The following is a 17,056-nucleotide window of genomic DNA, read 5'->3' as shown; positions in this document are numbered from 1 at the left end:
AAGTGATTCAATGGATACCAATAAAACGTAACCATTTGAACAAACCTTTGTATTTCATCAAGCCAAACAAAAACTGCAATTTGAATATATTTTGAATCAATCAGCTCTCTGCATCTGTTCCAGTTTTCAGAAGGTGGCAAAGCTATTTCTTGTTCCAGTTAATTTTCCGTAGCTTCATTTGATTGGCACGGCAGCAGGTGTGAACTGGAAACACCTTCACAAGCAACTCGGATGCTATGATGCTATCTGGCATTTAAGTTGTAATACCAACCCATGACAGCCCATTAATTAAAACCGAAAGGTCCAATGATAAACTCACCAACTGTAGCTGCACGGAAAGCTTGGGTTATCCTCCTTGTATCTGGCAAGTATTTGTTTCATAAAAATCCACCATAGACATGTTATGACCTACTTTCTGTTAATATATTCACTTTCGGTAATACCTTTTCTAAGTGTTTGGAAGCGCTTGTTGGAAATCACTCAACGGTCAGATTGCCTACCATTACCACATGTGTGCTTGTGAGTTTAATGTTTAATACAATCGGATAGACTTTTCGGTTTCAATGAATGGGCTGTCAAAGGTTGGTATTGCATTAACTTAGATGCCAGATTATAGCATCTACAGTAAGTTGTTTGCGGCTACCTTCACATATGTTTTTTGTTCAATTGTTCAATAATGAAATCCCTGTATAATAAAGGAACTTCTAGCTAGTTTACTCCACACTACACTAACAATCACTCTTGAGCTTGTAATACAGTTGAGTGTTCTTAATCTTAACCATGTCTATTTGAAAGAATGCATACACATTTTAAAAGAATAGAGATTGGTACAAAAGCAAACTCAGGACATAATCTGTCATACTATTTGTATTCGTTCAGTCAATATCCCACACATTACTTCTTTCACTAGTAGTTAGAAATGGTAATACTACAAAACAATTTCCAAATCTTATAAAAAGTGGTCTTAAAGCAGCTGATAGAAATTGTAGGTCAAAAACAAAAATTCACTCAGGTTCACTGAGACTGCTCAATCCCTGTGAGAAATTACTCCATTCTGATGGATGTTCTGTATTAGTATTGTTTTACACAAGTGACATGTTTAATACTATCAATACTTCTTAATCAATAGATTGAAACAGTGGATTTGCATCTCTGGCTCAGCTTAATTCTCATCATATCTTAAATAGGATGTTTTCATTGTCCATTGGTAATTTTCCATCATCTGAATATTCAATCTCATGTGGTGTGCCTCAAGGTTCCATTCTTGTGATTATTTTGTTTTCACTGCTACCTTAAAGCACACATTGTATTCTGGTATTACATAATTTCATCTTTCTTTTAACCTTAATGCATTTACAGTAGGCAGCTTATTATTAATGATTAATTGATGATACATTTTTTGGGTCTATTCTGTGTTAGTATAGGGCTCAATTTAATGCATTCAGTCTTATATTCAGTCCAACTCCCGGAGATCATTTGCATCATCCATGTCCATGACCGCAACTTTGATGGAGCTCTGGATGTTCTTCAGTTTGTCACTGTCAAAGTTCACGAGGAGCACAGTGGGTCCCGCACTGCTGGGAGTGAACTCCACTTTGGCCCTGGCCTCCTGATTGGCACCCACAGCTCCAACCCTGGAGGGAGATAAACATAGAATGAGGAGAGGAGAGGAGAGGATTAGACATTATTATCATTGATGTCATTATTAGAGTACAGTATATCAATCAATATTTGGAATAGAAAGATGAACTAGAAAAGAACATTTCTAAGAAATTTTAAGTGTGCCTGCAGCTCGCTAAGTGTGTGCAACCTTGTGTAGCGGTTGGTGTTTTTTGCATTTTTAGCATTAACATTGTAATTTTTAACTTTAGCATTTTTTGCATTAGCTTGAACATTAGCATTTTTTTGCATTTAGCAAGAAAAGTAATCGCACCCCATTCCCGGCCGAGCCGCACGTTTTGATGTAGGCCTATATATTGCAGGGGTGGCAAAATGGTGCGGCAGTTATTACTTGCCGAAATTTGCAAGAACATTATATACTTACTTACTTAATTAAGTATGGTGGATTACAATAAGTGTTTTGCCAATGCATGGCAGGCACACTTAACAAGATTTTAAGTGTGTAGGAAAAAGAGAAAGAACAAGAGGCAGGCAGGAAGCAATGCAAATAAGGTGTTATCAGTGCAGCGCTTCAAGTTATTGTAACAGAACCATATTTTGCATTTACACACACACACACACACACACACACACACACACACACACACACACACACACACACTTTCTTTATTTGAGTCCACATTTTATAAAGTACATAACAAGGTCTCAAATATTTTCAGTTGCCAGATGAAGTAACTTCATATGATCATGCATCACTATTTTCAAACAAGCAGGATATTTAGCATGCAGTTACTGAAACAAATAAATAATTGACTTTCAATGCTTTTGAGTAACTCTGGACTGAGCACACATACTTCAGTGTGAGCATCTTGCCCTGTGTGAGGCCAACTCCCTCAACGTTAAAGCAGCAGTCCTTGAGGGGCTCTGGTAGAGGGTTCATCATGGACAGCACTGCTGTTATAGACCCGTTCACTGTGGCTTCGCCCAGGAGCTGCAGAAATGGTTTAATATTGAGATAATCACAATGATAAAATAAGGAAATTATTACAACTCAGGACTAAACTGTTATTTTAATACTATTCCTTATTAAGATTTCAGTATAGTAATTGCCATGTCACCAGTGGTAACTTAGTACCATGTTACCATGGTAACACAGTTACCAGCCCTGTCACAAGAATGTCAGGTCCTGTCACATGGCTGCCTTTCAGGCCCTGTGACTGGGCCGACATCCCTGTCACACAGTGCTGTGAAAAGATATTTTATAAAGACAGACAGACATACAAAAAGACAGACAGACAAATCCACATTTAGATGGCTTAGCCTCTTTCAGAGCCACACAGTAAAAATAAAGAAATACAGTCAACACATTTGTATATCATGTAGGTTTAGGTCAGTGGTTCTCAACCTGTGGGTCCCAGGGGGGTCCCCAGATGATTAACTTAATGTCCCCAGATGATTAACTTAATGAGAAGACATTGTTTTCTCTCTCAACAGGAAACAAACCAATATAAAGTTTAAGTGTATAGAGGTTATCTGCACATTTCTAAAGTGACAATTCAAGGACTTTTAATACCTCTAAAATGACAAATTAAACATTGTCCAAATTGTCAAATATTAGAGGCAGAACCGTGTTATACAAAATATAATGCCTCAACTCTTAGTACTCGTCTGGGTGGGGGTCCCCAGTTAAAATATGATTATTTTGGGGGTCGCGGCCTGAGAACCACTGGTTTAGGTTACATCGTTACTGTTCAATAACTGTCTTCAATCCTTCCATACCTTAATCTCTAGCTCTGGTACATCCAGAACAATGGTCTTGTCAGCCTTGTGGAACTGACTGGTCTCCTTGTCTATGGCAAAGGCTGACAGCTGGATCAGCCTATCAGGGGTGAGTGCTGAACCATAATTGGCGTATTCCAGTTTGAGGGGGACGCGCTTCTCTGTGGAAACACAGACAATGTGCATCATGTTTACTAGAGTTAAACAGTGGGGGGAGAGAGTGAGAAAGCGAGTGGATATTAGAAGGGAAGTTGAGAAGGCCACCAACATCAGAAGAACACATCTGCTTATTGTAATTTATGGTGTTTTAGTTTCATCCCGGAAGTGAAGTTAACCTCATTTGGGTTGAAGCATGCAGTTACCCTTTTTTCCAACAGTACCAGTTAAGACTGACCACTAAATGCTCTGTGCTCATCACCAGTGAGTAAGCAAAGTGGAACCTCTTTATATGTAAATCAATATTGCCACAGTTTCTCAAAGTTTTACATTTCAATATACCCTCCTTACCCTGCATTATATTGAAACTATACAGACATTTTGGTACAACTTATGAAGACGACCTTCTCCCATTGCGTAGTGCAAAAGGGACAGGGTGTCGTCAACCACCAGGCAGTATCTATAACAGTACATAATAATGACACAAAGTAGCCTGAGCCTGAGCCTTATTGTAGTGACCACAACATATTCTCACTCTCAAGTTGTACTATAGTGACCAGTTCAGGCAACATCTGACCATGAGTCACTCGTCTGATGTGATAGGATAGGATCCCATGGCAGGCCATTTTTCAACACTCCCGGTAGGTGCAAGAGGTGCAAAGTCCACTTCTGCCGATAGGCAGTAAATCTTCATGTCCTTGTCAACACGCAACACCATAGGCATGTTAAACGGATGCTGCATGGTCAAATCTGTCCAACTCTGCATGACGCAGAGAATGTGAGAATGTGTTGGCCATGTGCCATCAATAACCAGTTGCCCAGGGTCAGAGAGACCCTGGGCAACCAGAATGGACAGCAGAACTAAATATTTAGCCTTTCGTGCAAAAAATCCTAAGTGGCCCTTTTGACCATCTTGAAAGAGCCTCTCTTAATGGTTACTTTGCCTGTTCATAAAATGTACCTCTACATGTGGGGTTTTAAGAGTCGGGCTATGGAACAGTGGGTCTCAGTTGGCACTGACATCTGGGCCCCTGAGTCTGGGCCTGGGCCCAACCTGCATGCCCACTCAGAGATCCAGCTCAGGGACCTAATCTATCTTCCAAAAATAGGCGATGTGACAGATCGCCTATTTTCAGCATAGAGATTAGCTCAAGAGGAAAAAAGGAGGGGAGCAAGTACACCCCTGGGGGATCCCGGTCAAGTATATAGGGTTTAAGTGGTTAACTTACCTTCCCCAATTGGCAACTTCAGTTTTTCTGAGGTGAATCCACAGGGTTCTCCTCGTTTACCGTCATAGCTGACGGTGAAGGCAAATAGCATGAAGCTGCAGACTTTGGCCTCCAAGGTGTTGTTGGTGATGCGAGCATGCACTTCAAAGTCTGAGCCCAAGGTCATGTTGTCAGCCAGCTTGATCTGAAAGGTAGAATGGAACAAATATAAATGTCATAGCTGCTGATGTGCTAACATAGTCAGTCCCCTTTAAGGATTAATACACATTTCTGCACAGCAAAATCCTGGGTGTTTATTTACTGTATCTATATCAGGGTTTCCCAAAGTGGGTGGCGTGGCACCCTAGGGTGCTAGGGTGCTGTGATGCCAGTCCAGGGGTGACGCAGAATAATTTGATAATTTGCGCTGTACTTGATGAGTACTTTTTCCATCTACGGACAACTCTCTTCACCAAAAATAGCAGATCTACAAGCTCACAACACGTCACAACGTGACACGTTGTGAGCTTGTAGATCGGCTATTTTTGGTGAGCCTTCGCCCCAGAATAAGGATGCTGGGGTTCAAGTGGTTAAACGTCAAGTATAAAGTTATTTTCAGTGAGATCTGATGGAAACGGATATTTCTCTGTGACATAGCCTACCGTATCTCAGGTGGAAAGATGTGCATATTTATGTAGCGTAATAGGATGAAAGATTCTAAAACTGTGTGATTCAGGGGTGCCGTGGATGAAAAGGTTATTTTCAAAACAGTTGAAAACCCCTGATCTATATGAATTAAACCTAATTCTGTCTGTTTCTCTTTCTATCTATCTACAGCAGGGTTCCCCAATTAGTTTTCCCCAAGGGCCGAATTATGTCTAGGGTACCAAGCCGAGGGCCACAACATTGCAGGTGGCGAAGGTGGTGTTCCGCTACTCCAGCGGGTGAAAATCTTGTATGTCCAAAACCGTTTGTTTTGCATTTATCTTTTTAAAAACGATTTAAACTAGTGAAAACAGCGTTGCGAGGCGTTGTGTGCTTGTAGATCTGCTGTTTTCACTACTTTTGTGCGACGGCCTTGTATGATTTGCGAAAGAACGTACAAATTTGAAGATACGAGATTTCCACCCAACAACGACGATATACTAGTGTTGTTGCTGCTCTTATACCACCATTATTACTGGGGTTAGTGGGGGCCAGACAGTAGCCCCCCGCGGGCCGCCTATTGGGGAACCCTGATCTACAGTATCTACTGATAGAAAACCTTGATTTGGATGCCTGGCTCCTCTCCTCGCTGCTGAAGCTTGTTGGTGTGCTTAGCCTTCTCAAAGACCCGCCTCTCTTCCTCTGACCCTGAAAAACATTATGAAATGGATCATTTCACACAGCCAAATATTTAAGCTGGGATAATAAGGTACAATATGTGATATGTATAACAAGAATCCTACCCTCCCAATCAGGGCCAGACAGACACCTTCAAAGTTTGAATTATTTCAATGTGAATTAAATGCAACGTAACACTATTAGTATAAACATCTGTTAAGCTGTTGCCACATTGTAAAGGTAGTGACCAAAGCTTTTATTTTAGAGAGCTGGGTTTCACCAGAAGTCATCACTGGATACGACGGACAACCATACCAGCTAAGCAAAGTGTGTGTGTGTGTGTGTGTGTGTGTGTGTGTGTGTGTGTGTGTGTGTGTGTGTGTGTGTGTGTGTGTGTGTGTGTGTGTGTGTGTGTGTGTGTGTGTGTGTGTGTGTGTGTGTGTGCGCGCGTGTGTGTGCGTGCGTGTGTGTGTACTGTAGGCTCTACCTTCAGGATACTTGTATTGGTGTGTGATGTCCTGTCTTCTATCGCTGCCCACAGCCTTGGTGCTGATGCACTGACCAACAGATTTAGACTCTGTACTGAACGTATAAAGCTCTCCACTTGTGAGCTGCACCAGCTCCACAACATCAGCGTTAACCTGATTTCAAATACAAATACAATACATGTATAAGCTTATTTTGCTTAAATATCACTGTGTGATCCCTTAACATTCTAATGGACATCATTGTATTATGTCTTCCAGGTATTGCGACAAAGTTGAAGGTATACATGATTATTAAGAGAGAACTACAAAGCAGTTGACATAAACATAAATAACCACGGAGGCACGGTGGCGCAGTGGTTAGCGCTTCGCCTCACAGCTAGAAGGTCCTGGGTTCGATTCCCGCCGGGGGGACGCTGTGGGCACTGGCGGCGTGTTCCTCCTCCGCGTCATCAGCGCCCACACCCTAGGTGGGGTTGGCGATAGGGCCTTTCTGTGTGGAGTTTGCATGTTCTCCCCGTGTCTCCTAGGGTTGATACCCTCACAAAAACATGCACGTAATCCTGGTCTCAATAATGCCTCCCCCTGGCCAGCCGGGGCGCCTGATGGAGGGGAAAGGAACTGGTTGGAATAACGTGTTCCTTCCACGCGCTACGTCCAAACCAGGGAAATCTCCACTGTCAGGTGAAAAGAAGCAACTTGGACTCCTCATGCATAGAAGGAAGCATGAGGTCAGTCCGTTGCCTCCCCAGGTTGGCAGAGGGAGAGCAGAGCCCAGGATTACATAGGCAATTGGCACTGGGTGAAAAAATGGGTTACAAAATTGTGGGATAAAAATTATAAGAAGTAAAAAAAAAAAAAAAAAAAAAACATAAATAACCACTCATACATTTTGTTCCACCTGGTGGCATTGTTGCACCATGTGACATGATGTCAAAATGACAGGGCAATTTAAATGATGTGACAGCTGACCAACCTAGACGGGTTGGAATTTGTAATAGCTTATTTAAGAACTAAGAGCATTATTTACTGATATGACGACAGTAGTTCCTACATTAGAAACTTGGAAAATAATGTAGGAACTCTTCCTACATTAGGAAAGTTTAGTAAGTTGTGACCGTACTAACTTACTAAACAATACTAGGCCATATATTTGTTGTTGGGGCGGCAGTATCGCCAAAATATATATATTTTTTTATATTTCAAATAGCTGATCTAAAAGCTCACAAAGTGTTGATGTAAATCGGCTATTTTAAGTATTTTAAAATGTTTTTAAAAATAGTAAAAAAAAAGGCAAAGAAGTTTAGGGATAAGGGGTAAGGCATGGACGAAAATATAGCTGTATGTGTCAAAGTGTCCTTGAGCAAGACACTGCTGTCCATGGTGCTGAAAGGCTAATATCAGAGGGAAGTCACCAAGTTGTTGTTCATTTGAGAAGAGCAGCATAATAGCCCAAAGTGTATTATTAGTCAAGTTTACACAACTATTCTTAATAAGCTGTCTGTGTACCGTTTGTCGCTCCGTCTGCAACTTCAATATCTGACATAATGGTGCAATGTCGTGGTCAGTGGTCAAGTTAGAGGTAAATTACTCATTAGCTAATTGTTTACATAACTTCTTAACTATTCATTATGACATGGAAGAATGGGAATATATTTTAAAGCTGGTGCTGTTTCAAGACACATGTTTTTTTTCTAACTCTTTAAAATATTAAATATGAGATATTCTACGTCTTCTTATTAGATGTCTCTGTGAATGTTGGTTGTGGGGAGTGTTTGTATGGGGGGATCTATATTTCAATATTTGACCTACAACAAAATATATGGTTTAGTTGGTTAAATATTATATTTTCCAGCGATGTCAGTTACTTATTCATCACTACTGTATATTTTGAAATTACATTTTACCAAAATTGATTACTTTACTTGAATACATTATCAAACAAATTAGGTCTATATCATAGAAGATGGGATCTTTGTTAGTGATTTTCTTTTTTTTTTACTGTACATTTCAGGTTTTAACACCCATTATGACAAAAATATGCAGGATGACTATTCTACCCATTTATGGTGTTTTCCTTCAGATGTTGCAAGAAGCTGATACAAACTCACCTCAGCGAAAACGAAGGGGCCATCATACTTCTTGGTCAGCTCACCTTCTTTGATGGCTGTGAGAGGAACAGGCCCACAACAATACACACCTGACAGACGCACAAAGACCAAAGACCAAAGACAGACTTCAAAAAAGGAATGCAACTCTGTATTCTGTTATATTCTAATTTAATTTCACAGACATACTGGGGGCAGATTTTTTTTTTTCTTTATCAATTACATTTGATAAAACAACAACGGACAGCCAACAAAAGTCAAAAGATTGTCAACTTAAAATCTATGAGAGAATGTTTCACCTTCGCTCTTCTCCTGTGGCGTGGGGTCACTGGCTTGCCATCCATCAAACCCTAAACCCAGATCAGGTCGACTCATCCAACTATCCACCCACACATGGAAGTTCCTGTTCATGTTTTTAGATATAAGGTATACATAATAATGGATTAATACATTATTTAATTTGAAATATCCAACTAAAAATTAGAGTGAAAGAGAGAGAGCTGTTGTGTTTGTGGGAGACAGATAGAGAGAGATTGAGAAGTAACTAAAAGTATACTTCGTCCTATGATTGTGTCACTTTTCTAAAATAATGGATTGTTAACAACTAAAATGACCGTACACAAAAGTATACATTGGCTTAATAATATACAGTAACTAAACACATACCATATAGAATCATCATCATCCATTCTTTTCCCATCTTCGTCGTATAATTTCTCTATTATCAGGTTGGCGTTCGTATCGTGTGCTGATCCAAAGTTAGTAACCACTCGACAGGGGATACCCAGTGCCCTGGACACTTGAGGAGAGAAGGGAAAGTCACACGTCAACAAACAGGGCGTATTGAAAAAGATACTTGAGATAACTCGTCTTGTGGAGGTTAAGCAATACAGACATCAAATAAAGTGACAGACAGGGAGCAGATTAAGAAACTATTTTAGGGTCAAGATAAAAGGGCAATTTAACGAGGCAACAAAGATTAGAAACAAGCGTTTCTTTTTCTCCTTTATTTGGATAGGAGAGTGTCGAGAGACATAAAACTGAGAGCAGGGACAGGGAAAATATGAAACATGATGGTAGTCAGGTTCGAAAAGTGTGGAGGAGGATCAAGTGGTTAGTGCAATTATTGGTTCTCCTTAAAGCTGATTTATTAATGACAATTGGATTGGAATGAATGACTGAATGAATGGACAAACAAATGAACAAGCTAAGGACTGAATTGCACAGTGTATCTGGATGAAATCATTCCAACCTGTGCATGCAACGGCAGCAAAGACCCAGCACTGGCCATAGCTGACAGAGCCACTCTCTGCCCACTTTCGCAGGATGTCTCCACTGCCTATCCAGTGACCTGGATGTTCTCCATCCTCATAGTCACCACTCCAGTTCCCCACTAGAACACCCCTATCATCACAGCTGTTGATCTGAGGGCAGAGATAGAGAGATAGAGAGATAGGGAGACAGACAGGCAGAGAAAGATTGAAAGGCAAGTTAGAGAGGGAAATCTTGTGACATACTGTATGGTAGGCTGTATGTCACAAGCAAATGTCATCATATTCTCATACATGGATGCATCTATTTGTTTTTGAAGTATACACATTTCAATCTAAGAGTCTAAGTATAGAGCACATTACCGCCATGGCTGTCAAAGCTGGCCTGAAATAGCCCTGGAATTCAGATTCATCGTAAAGCAGTGTGGCTATCATGACTCAGTTTTATGACAGTGTGGCTATCATGACTCAGTTTTATGCCACTGAGGTCTTCCTTAAAAAAATAGTGGATGCTTTAACTATTAAAAAATAGCAGATATACAAGCTCGCAGCCGCGCTGCGAGCTTGTATATCTACTGCAGTTAATAGCAGTAGATCTGCTATTTTTGAAAAGTTGTGAAAATATGTGCAAATCTTTGAATATATGTATTTTTAAAGCGCACGTTTGTAACTCAAATTTTGCTTCTGGGAGGTCCCTGGAACTAAATATTCTGAGATGGCCACATACATATAATTTTGGGGGTCCTCCACATGAAAAGGTTTGAGAACCACAGACATAGTAGTCTCTCAAGAACAGACTAACTGAGCTCCAGTTCAAGTGAAAAGGACCTTTTCTTTGACGATGGCTAGCCATATTGCTGACATAGAAACATGTTTCAAAAAACCTTAGAAGGATTCAAAGGACACATATAGAATCGGGTCAAAATTCAATTTTTCACAATTTTTCAAAAATAGCAGATTTACAAGCTTGCAACTCATTTTTGATTAAGTATTAAATAGGGCTTAAATAATTAAACTGTTCCTAATTTTGCTGGGGACCCCCTGGAACCCCCAAAAATCTAAACTCTTTTCTTCAACTTCAACAGGGTGTAGAGAGTTGTAAAGAGTGCATCCAATTTAAAATAGAAGGGGAAAATCACACCCGTGTGAAGTGGAGCTGTGTGTGTGTGTGTGTGTGTGTGTGTGTGTGTGTGTGTGTGTGTGTGTGTGTGTGTGTGTGTGTGTGTGTGTGTGTGTGGATCATGTGTACCGATTTTTGTGACATTTGAAGAAAATATGTAGGAAAAGGAGCAAAAAGTGTGTTTTGGAGAAAATTCAAGATGGCGGAAAATCTATCATGGCGCCATGGTGGCCTATATGGGGAGATGCGTCATGACCCAAGGAATCCAGGGAAAAAATATTTTTAATTTTCCGACCTACGGTTCAAGAGTTACAGGCCAAAACGTAAAGTGGGGTGTTATGCGGCCAAATGACACAAATATTTTTTATTTAATCCTTGAAATCATTATGAACCTCCTCTCCAAGTCTTGAAACTCTAGCCCCTATGGTTTGCGAGAGACAAATAATTGAATGTGAGTTTTTGCGATTCCCATTATAAGTCAATGGGGAAAATTAATTCACTAATAAATTAATATCAATTAAACTAGTGAACCTTTCTCTTAGCAAGTTACTAGCCCACGATTCCCGAGTAAGCCGGTCGATTTGACATATGGCGCGAGTGTGTGGTGGCAAAACTGTGGGACTAGTAGCGTGCCGAAGTTTAGGAAGTTCAGGCTACATACACACAGACACACAGACACACAGACAGACAGACACACAGACCCACACGGCCACGTATAGGGAGCCTGTGCTTCACACAGCTCCAAAAAAAGAAAGAAAGGATTCTGAAAGGGTAGACACTGAGTGCTTTCTGTGGTACCAAGGTAACGTCTTTTGGAACAGCTCAAAGGGCTATTCACAGCTTGGTTCCATGGGGTTCACTAAGTGCAAGGGGGTTCCAGACAGTGCACTGGTCTACCCATAGCCTACTCCCTACTCCATAATTCCTCTATCCATTCACATCCATCCATCCATCCATCCTGCCATCTAGTTCAAACAGACCTCCAGTGGGACTCAGTACTCAGGTCACATAGACAGTGTGTGTGAGTAACATAATTGTATGGGGTATCCTGGCAACTTTGCTACAAGAATTACTACTCACAGACTAGTAAAATGGTGCACATTCAAATTCACATTTGATTCCAGAGAATCCAAACAACCTTCTGCAACTTTTTAATTCTTGCAAGATTTTAATTCTTGTGCTGCAATGTAATTCTTTTATTCAACTTTCTATTCTTTGAACTTTTTTATAACAATTGTATGTGTCCTTTTTGTATGTTTCTTAGGGCTCCTTGCCTTGCCTTGCCTTGCCTTCTGTCTGTCTCTTGCTTTGCACCCATCAATAAATCCATTCAATCACTGATCCATACACCCTTCACAGACCGGACCCAGACTCACCATGGCACTCAGCACCCTGGTCACATAGACCGGGTTCCTCCTGGCCGAAGTGTCCTGATCAGCATCAGACACAAATTTAGGATTTTTATCCAGGATCTTGAGACACACATCCAGAATACTGGGCTCAAACTGCAAAGAAATTGACACATTTGTAAATAGAAATGCTTTAATAGTTTTTGTCACTTAAGACTTTGATCAGTTGATAAGATGAATGTTAAATCACATTTAAATAAAATAAATGATGATAATCTGAGTTTGTTTAATACCTGCCCAAAGTTCCATGGTGTCCCCCTGATTCGTTTGGGTGTGCCTTTATAGACAAACCCATGTTGAGCTAAAACATACTCCTGCCTCTTTTCCTCGTTCCTCATGTAAACAGCATCTCCTATGAGCAAAGGAAACAGCATTGAGCACAAACACTGGCATCATTAGAAAGCTAAAAATCCCCTTTCTGATATTGCAATATCACCCAAATAATCTAAATAGAGCAGATGAATGAGTCATGTCCTCTTCTGGTTATAATTAACCGAGTCACCCTTGAGAAAGACATTTAACTCCTCACTGTGCCGCTGTTTCTGCAAAGTGCCCAAAAAGGTATTGGGTATTTCTGGGGTGTGATTATGTTAGCTGTGTCAATGTGACAAGGGGTGTTGCTAAAATAAAGGAAGTGTGCATAGACACAGGAAGCCTTTCCTAAACACATAATGGTACAAATGTTTGTACAAGAAGTAGTACAGTCACAAGGGATTATACACTGTATTGTTTAGTACTTACTGGCACACCAAGCATTAAAGAGCAAGACGAACTCTCCAAGTCTGGTCTTCGTTCCATCCTGGTCCAGCGTCAAAGAATAGAGTCCTATGGGGGCGTTGGGGGAGGAACTGATGGACAGAGACACTGCGTTCTCTGTGGGACCATTGCTGAGAGACGCACTCCATTCTGTGTCGACTGTGTAGTCTCTCAGACCAAAGCAAACCTTTGTGTCAGACTCCTTTCTGGGTAACGGACCTGAGGAGTGAGCAGAAGAGTGAGATGATCACTAAGTGTATGTTACACACACATGCGAGGATGATGCCTCTTATTCATCCATGCACATGTCATGTGCACACACACACTCGCGCGCGTGCACAGTGCACACACGTGCACACACACGCACACACACGCACACGCAAGCACACACACACACACACACACACACACACACACACACACACACACACACACACACACACACACACACACACACGCACAAACACACACACACACACACACACACACACACACACACTTGCGCGCGTGCACAGTGCACACACGTGCACACACACGCACACACACGCACACGCACGCACGCACGCACGCAAGCACACACACACACACACACACACACACACACACACACACACACACACACACACACACACACACGCGCGCACAAACACACACACACACACACACACACACACACACACACACACACACACACACACACACACACACACTTGTTATCCTTTATTTAATCCAGCAACAGCTTTTCCAAACACATTCCACGGGATTCAAATATTTTAGGAGCTTTATTTTAGGAGGCTTAATTGTGGACATTTAAGGACAAAGTATTGCCTCTGCGACACGATCCAGCAACCTATCACTAGGAAACTAAACAGACCTCACACACATCAATATAAACATTAATGCTGCTCTCATGTTCTGTGGGAGCCACAAGGCTAGCTAGTACCTGTCTCCACTATGAGGGTGAAGCTTGCTTTGCCAGGGGTGAACTTCTCCCCGCCAGGCTTCAGATATAAGTTGACAATAAAGGGTTGTCCTCTTCGGACGATCAAGCGCTCATCTCCATTCAGCTCTGTGTGGTGGCTGATGTTGTTGGCTTTAATCTCCAAATCCCAGCGCTCGATGTCCATAGCTGCTTGTTTGACAGAACAAAGTACAAGGCACGTTTATTTATAAATTTAACAACAAGGCAATTCAACATGCTTTACACAAGGCCACAAGACACAGAGCATAAAGACAAAAAATAATCATATTACTAGTAAGACAACTCAGGGCGACATGCGACATCACCCTAAAGGGCGAGGTTGCGCAAATTCTTGGCCATCTGGCCAGTGATGTATATCGGACCAGTTACCCAAATATGGAGACCCCTGCATGATAGTCAACAATGTGATGTCAGAACATGCCCATATATGGGCATTACCAAATATGGTCATTCCCAGATATGCCCTTAATATTTGACATCAGGACAGGGATCTCCATATATGGGCATAAAACGGACAAGGACATAATTAATTTGCAAGTGTGACTCATGATGACACCAGCGATCTCCATATATGAGCATAAAAGGGACATCAAGCCAGAGCGTGATGCAAGTGTGACTCGTGATGACATCAGCGATCTCCATATATGGGCATAAAAGGGACATCAAGCCAGAACGTGATGTCAGAGCTACTTCCTCATTGACTAAAAGTTACTCTATAAAGTTACTTGAATGCTGCTTCCTCATTGGCTAAAAGTTTTTGGAATTTTCAACCATCCTTCTGTTGAAAATGCAAAAACGGTAACCACACTTGCAATTTCAGAGAATTGCATTTGTCTAGAAAAGAAGTTCATGAAGAAATTGCGTGGGTTCGCTGAAAACACGCACAAAGTTATGTACAAAAGGAAATGTACACATCCCTCCTCATACGGACTTTCAATTTTCTCAAGCCCAAACAAGTAATATAATTATATAAATGGTAAGACAGAATCCAATATGGTCCGGGCCCCCTTTTGGGGGCCATGAGTAAACACGAGCTGAGGTAAGATGCCAATTCTGTCATCCTCTTGACCCTGACTTTTATTGATGGTAACTGAGAAAGGTAAATTGACAGGAAACTGAGAAGCTCTTCAGTCAAGTGATCCTTGGGAGGAAGAGTTTCTATAGCAATCTCACACTGAATGAATTTGGCCGTCATAGGCTTTACCCTATAACGTTTTTGGGGTTACTCTATAAAGGCGTTGTTGACAATGAGAATGCTGCTTCCTCATTGGCTAAAAGTTACACTATAGGCTAAAGTTACTTTTTTGCATTTTCCCATTCAGGTCAATGGGAGTTATGGGACTAAGGCTCTAAGTTACTCTAATGCTGCTTCCTCATTAAAAGTTACTCTATGAAGTTAGGAGAGATCCCAGAGAACAATATAGTGTGTTGCCTATAGCAACCAAACTAATAAAAAGAAAGACAATAAAATGACAGGATAGAAGAAATCCAGCCAAGAAATTATCTTAAATTGAAATGGGCAGGTGGTAACCATATAAGGAGTTCCCAACATTTTGGCGGTCAAAGCCAGATGTTGGAGGCTTGGAGCTTACTTAGCTCCTTCCAGGATCAACGCTCAAAATCGGATGCTTGCAGGCTGCAGCCTGTCACTGACAGGTGCGGCAGGTACAGAGATCTCCATATATGGGCATAGCAGTCGGATCGGCACTGCAACAAAGTCGCGTGAGGGCGCTACAAGCCCTAACTTGCCACAAAGCGCAGGCCGAACCTATAAACTGGGGGGAAACGAATAGAATACGAGAATTAAGTAGGCCCGTAGTAGCCTAGGCCTACAATTTAGTGAACCAATATTGATTGATTGAGGACTTTATTAGAGGTTTGCATAGGGAAAGGTAGGCTACATGACAGTAGGCCTACAGTTCACTGGTAAGCCTACAAGGTCAACTAAAAGGATAGACACCAAAAAAAAGTCTCATCAGCTTGTTTTACATTGGGGTGGGGTGGGGTCCCTGTTTAAACTCATATAGGCCTATATGCCAATATTGGTTGGCATTGTAAATTATCCTTGGCTACAGTTAAAAGCACGTCAATACATTTTCCTATAAATCAAAATGTATCCACTCTGTAGGTTAGGCTACTCAGTTCATGAACTGAGTGTCAATTTATTCAACATGTGAGTGTTATCTAATGTCACCCTAACATTCCTGCTGACCACATTTCAAACAACTTATAAACCTGACACCCGCTACCGGCACTCTCTGCCGAGTTCTGCTTTCACAGAGCATAGACTAAAACACACGCAAAAGTTACAGACAGACAAACAAACAAACAAACAAACAAACAAACAAACAAACAAACATAAGTTATGTATAGCCTACATATCAATTCACATTCCATAATAAATGTTGAAAGACAGCACTTTTACCTTGAGTCATGTCTGCAGCAGTAACGTTCTTGCACAGTGGCTTCTGCAAGTGCTCTTCTTCAACTGCAAACAGGACTTATTAGTTAATCGTGGCCCGTGGAGTAACAGCCAGTGAGGTATATTTGTAGCATGTGAAATCTGAGCAGGAAGGTCCCCCTGTCTGTGTGACGCTGTTTAAGTCAGAAAGGCTTGTGGAGTAACGGTTCAGCCCCAGCCCCCGTCCTCTATCCTGCTATTGGACCGGAGGCCATTCAACTGTGGTGGGAATCTTTTTTTTTTGTTTTTATTATTATTGGAATGAAGCCTAATTAGAAAACTATTGGGCTATGTTCTTTTTGTTTTGTTTGTTTAAACAAAGTGTAGGCCTATACTTTCTCTTGAACCTTATAGGCCGGGGGCCAATTCTGAAATTGG

The 17,056-nt window shown here is 41.2% G+C and overlaps 1 protein-coding gene across 2 annotated transcripts; it reads right to left on the bottom strand.

The window, feature by feature from the left end:
* Positions 1 to 731: 731 nt before the first annotated feature.
* Positions 732 to 16,801, bottom strand: LOC308291306 (protein-glutamine gamma-glutamyltransferase 2-like). Of its 2 annotated transcripts, XM_080733289.1 has the most exons (15): positions 16,643 to 16,801; positions 14,179 to 14,364; positions 13,221 to 13,454; positions 12,713 to 12,831; positions 12,447 to 12,575; positions 9,932 to 10,103; positions 9,346 to 9,478; positions 8,979 to 9,082; positions 8,683 to 8,771; positions 6,574 to 6,727; positions 6,028 to 6,116; positions 4,785 to 4,968; positions 3,400 to 3,560; positions 2,475 to 2,611; positions 732 to 1,634 (listed from the first exon to the last, which is right to left on the bottom strand). In XM_080733289.1, exons 1-15 carry the CDS (start codon positions 16,650 to 16,652, stop codon positions 1,454 to 1,456), a joined length of 2,082 nt encoding a protein of 693 aa, XP_080589415.1. In that variant the 5' UTR covers positions 16,653 to 16,801; the 3' UTR covers positions 732 to 1,453. The 2 variants fall into 2 exon arrangements, with proteins under 2 accessions (XP_080589415.1, XP_080589416.1); XM_080733290.1 differs by lacking the exons at positions 732 to 1,634; positions 2,475 to 2,611 and adding an exon at positions 2,620 to 2,864.
* Positions 16,802 to 17,056: the final 255 nt, after the last annotated feature.

Source organism: Nannobrachium achirus (genome assembly GCF_963921795.1).
Source record: "Nannobrachium achirus genome assembly, chromosome: 9".
Lineage (NCBI taxonomy): Eukaryota > Metazoa > Chordata > Actinopteri > Myctophiformes > Myctophidae > Nannobrachium > Nannobrachium achirus.
This window is presented reverse-complemented; position numbering and strand designations above follow the sequence as displayed.

Excerpts from the sequence above, each read along its gene's own strand:
- LOC308291306 (XM_080733289.1), bottom strand. Across the intron at positions 12,832-13,220 it reads CTTTAATGCTTGGTGTGCCA|GAGATGCTGTTTACATGAGG; the intron begins GTAAGTACTAAA and ends CTTTGCTCATAG. Across the intron at positions 2,612-3,399 it reads TACCAGAGCTAGAGATTAAG|CTCCTGGGCGAAGCCACAGT; the intron begins GTATGGAAGGAT and ends CCATTTCTGCAG.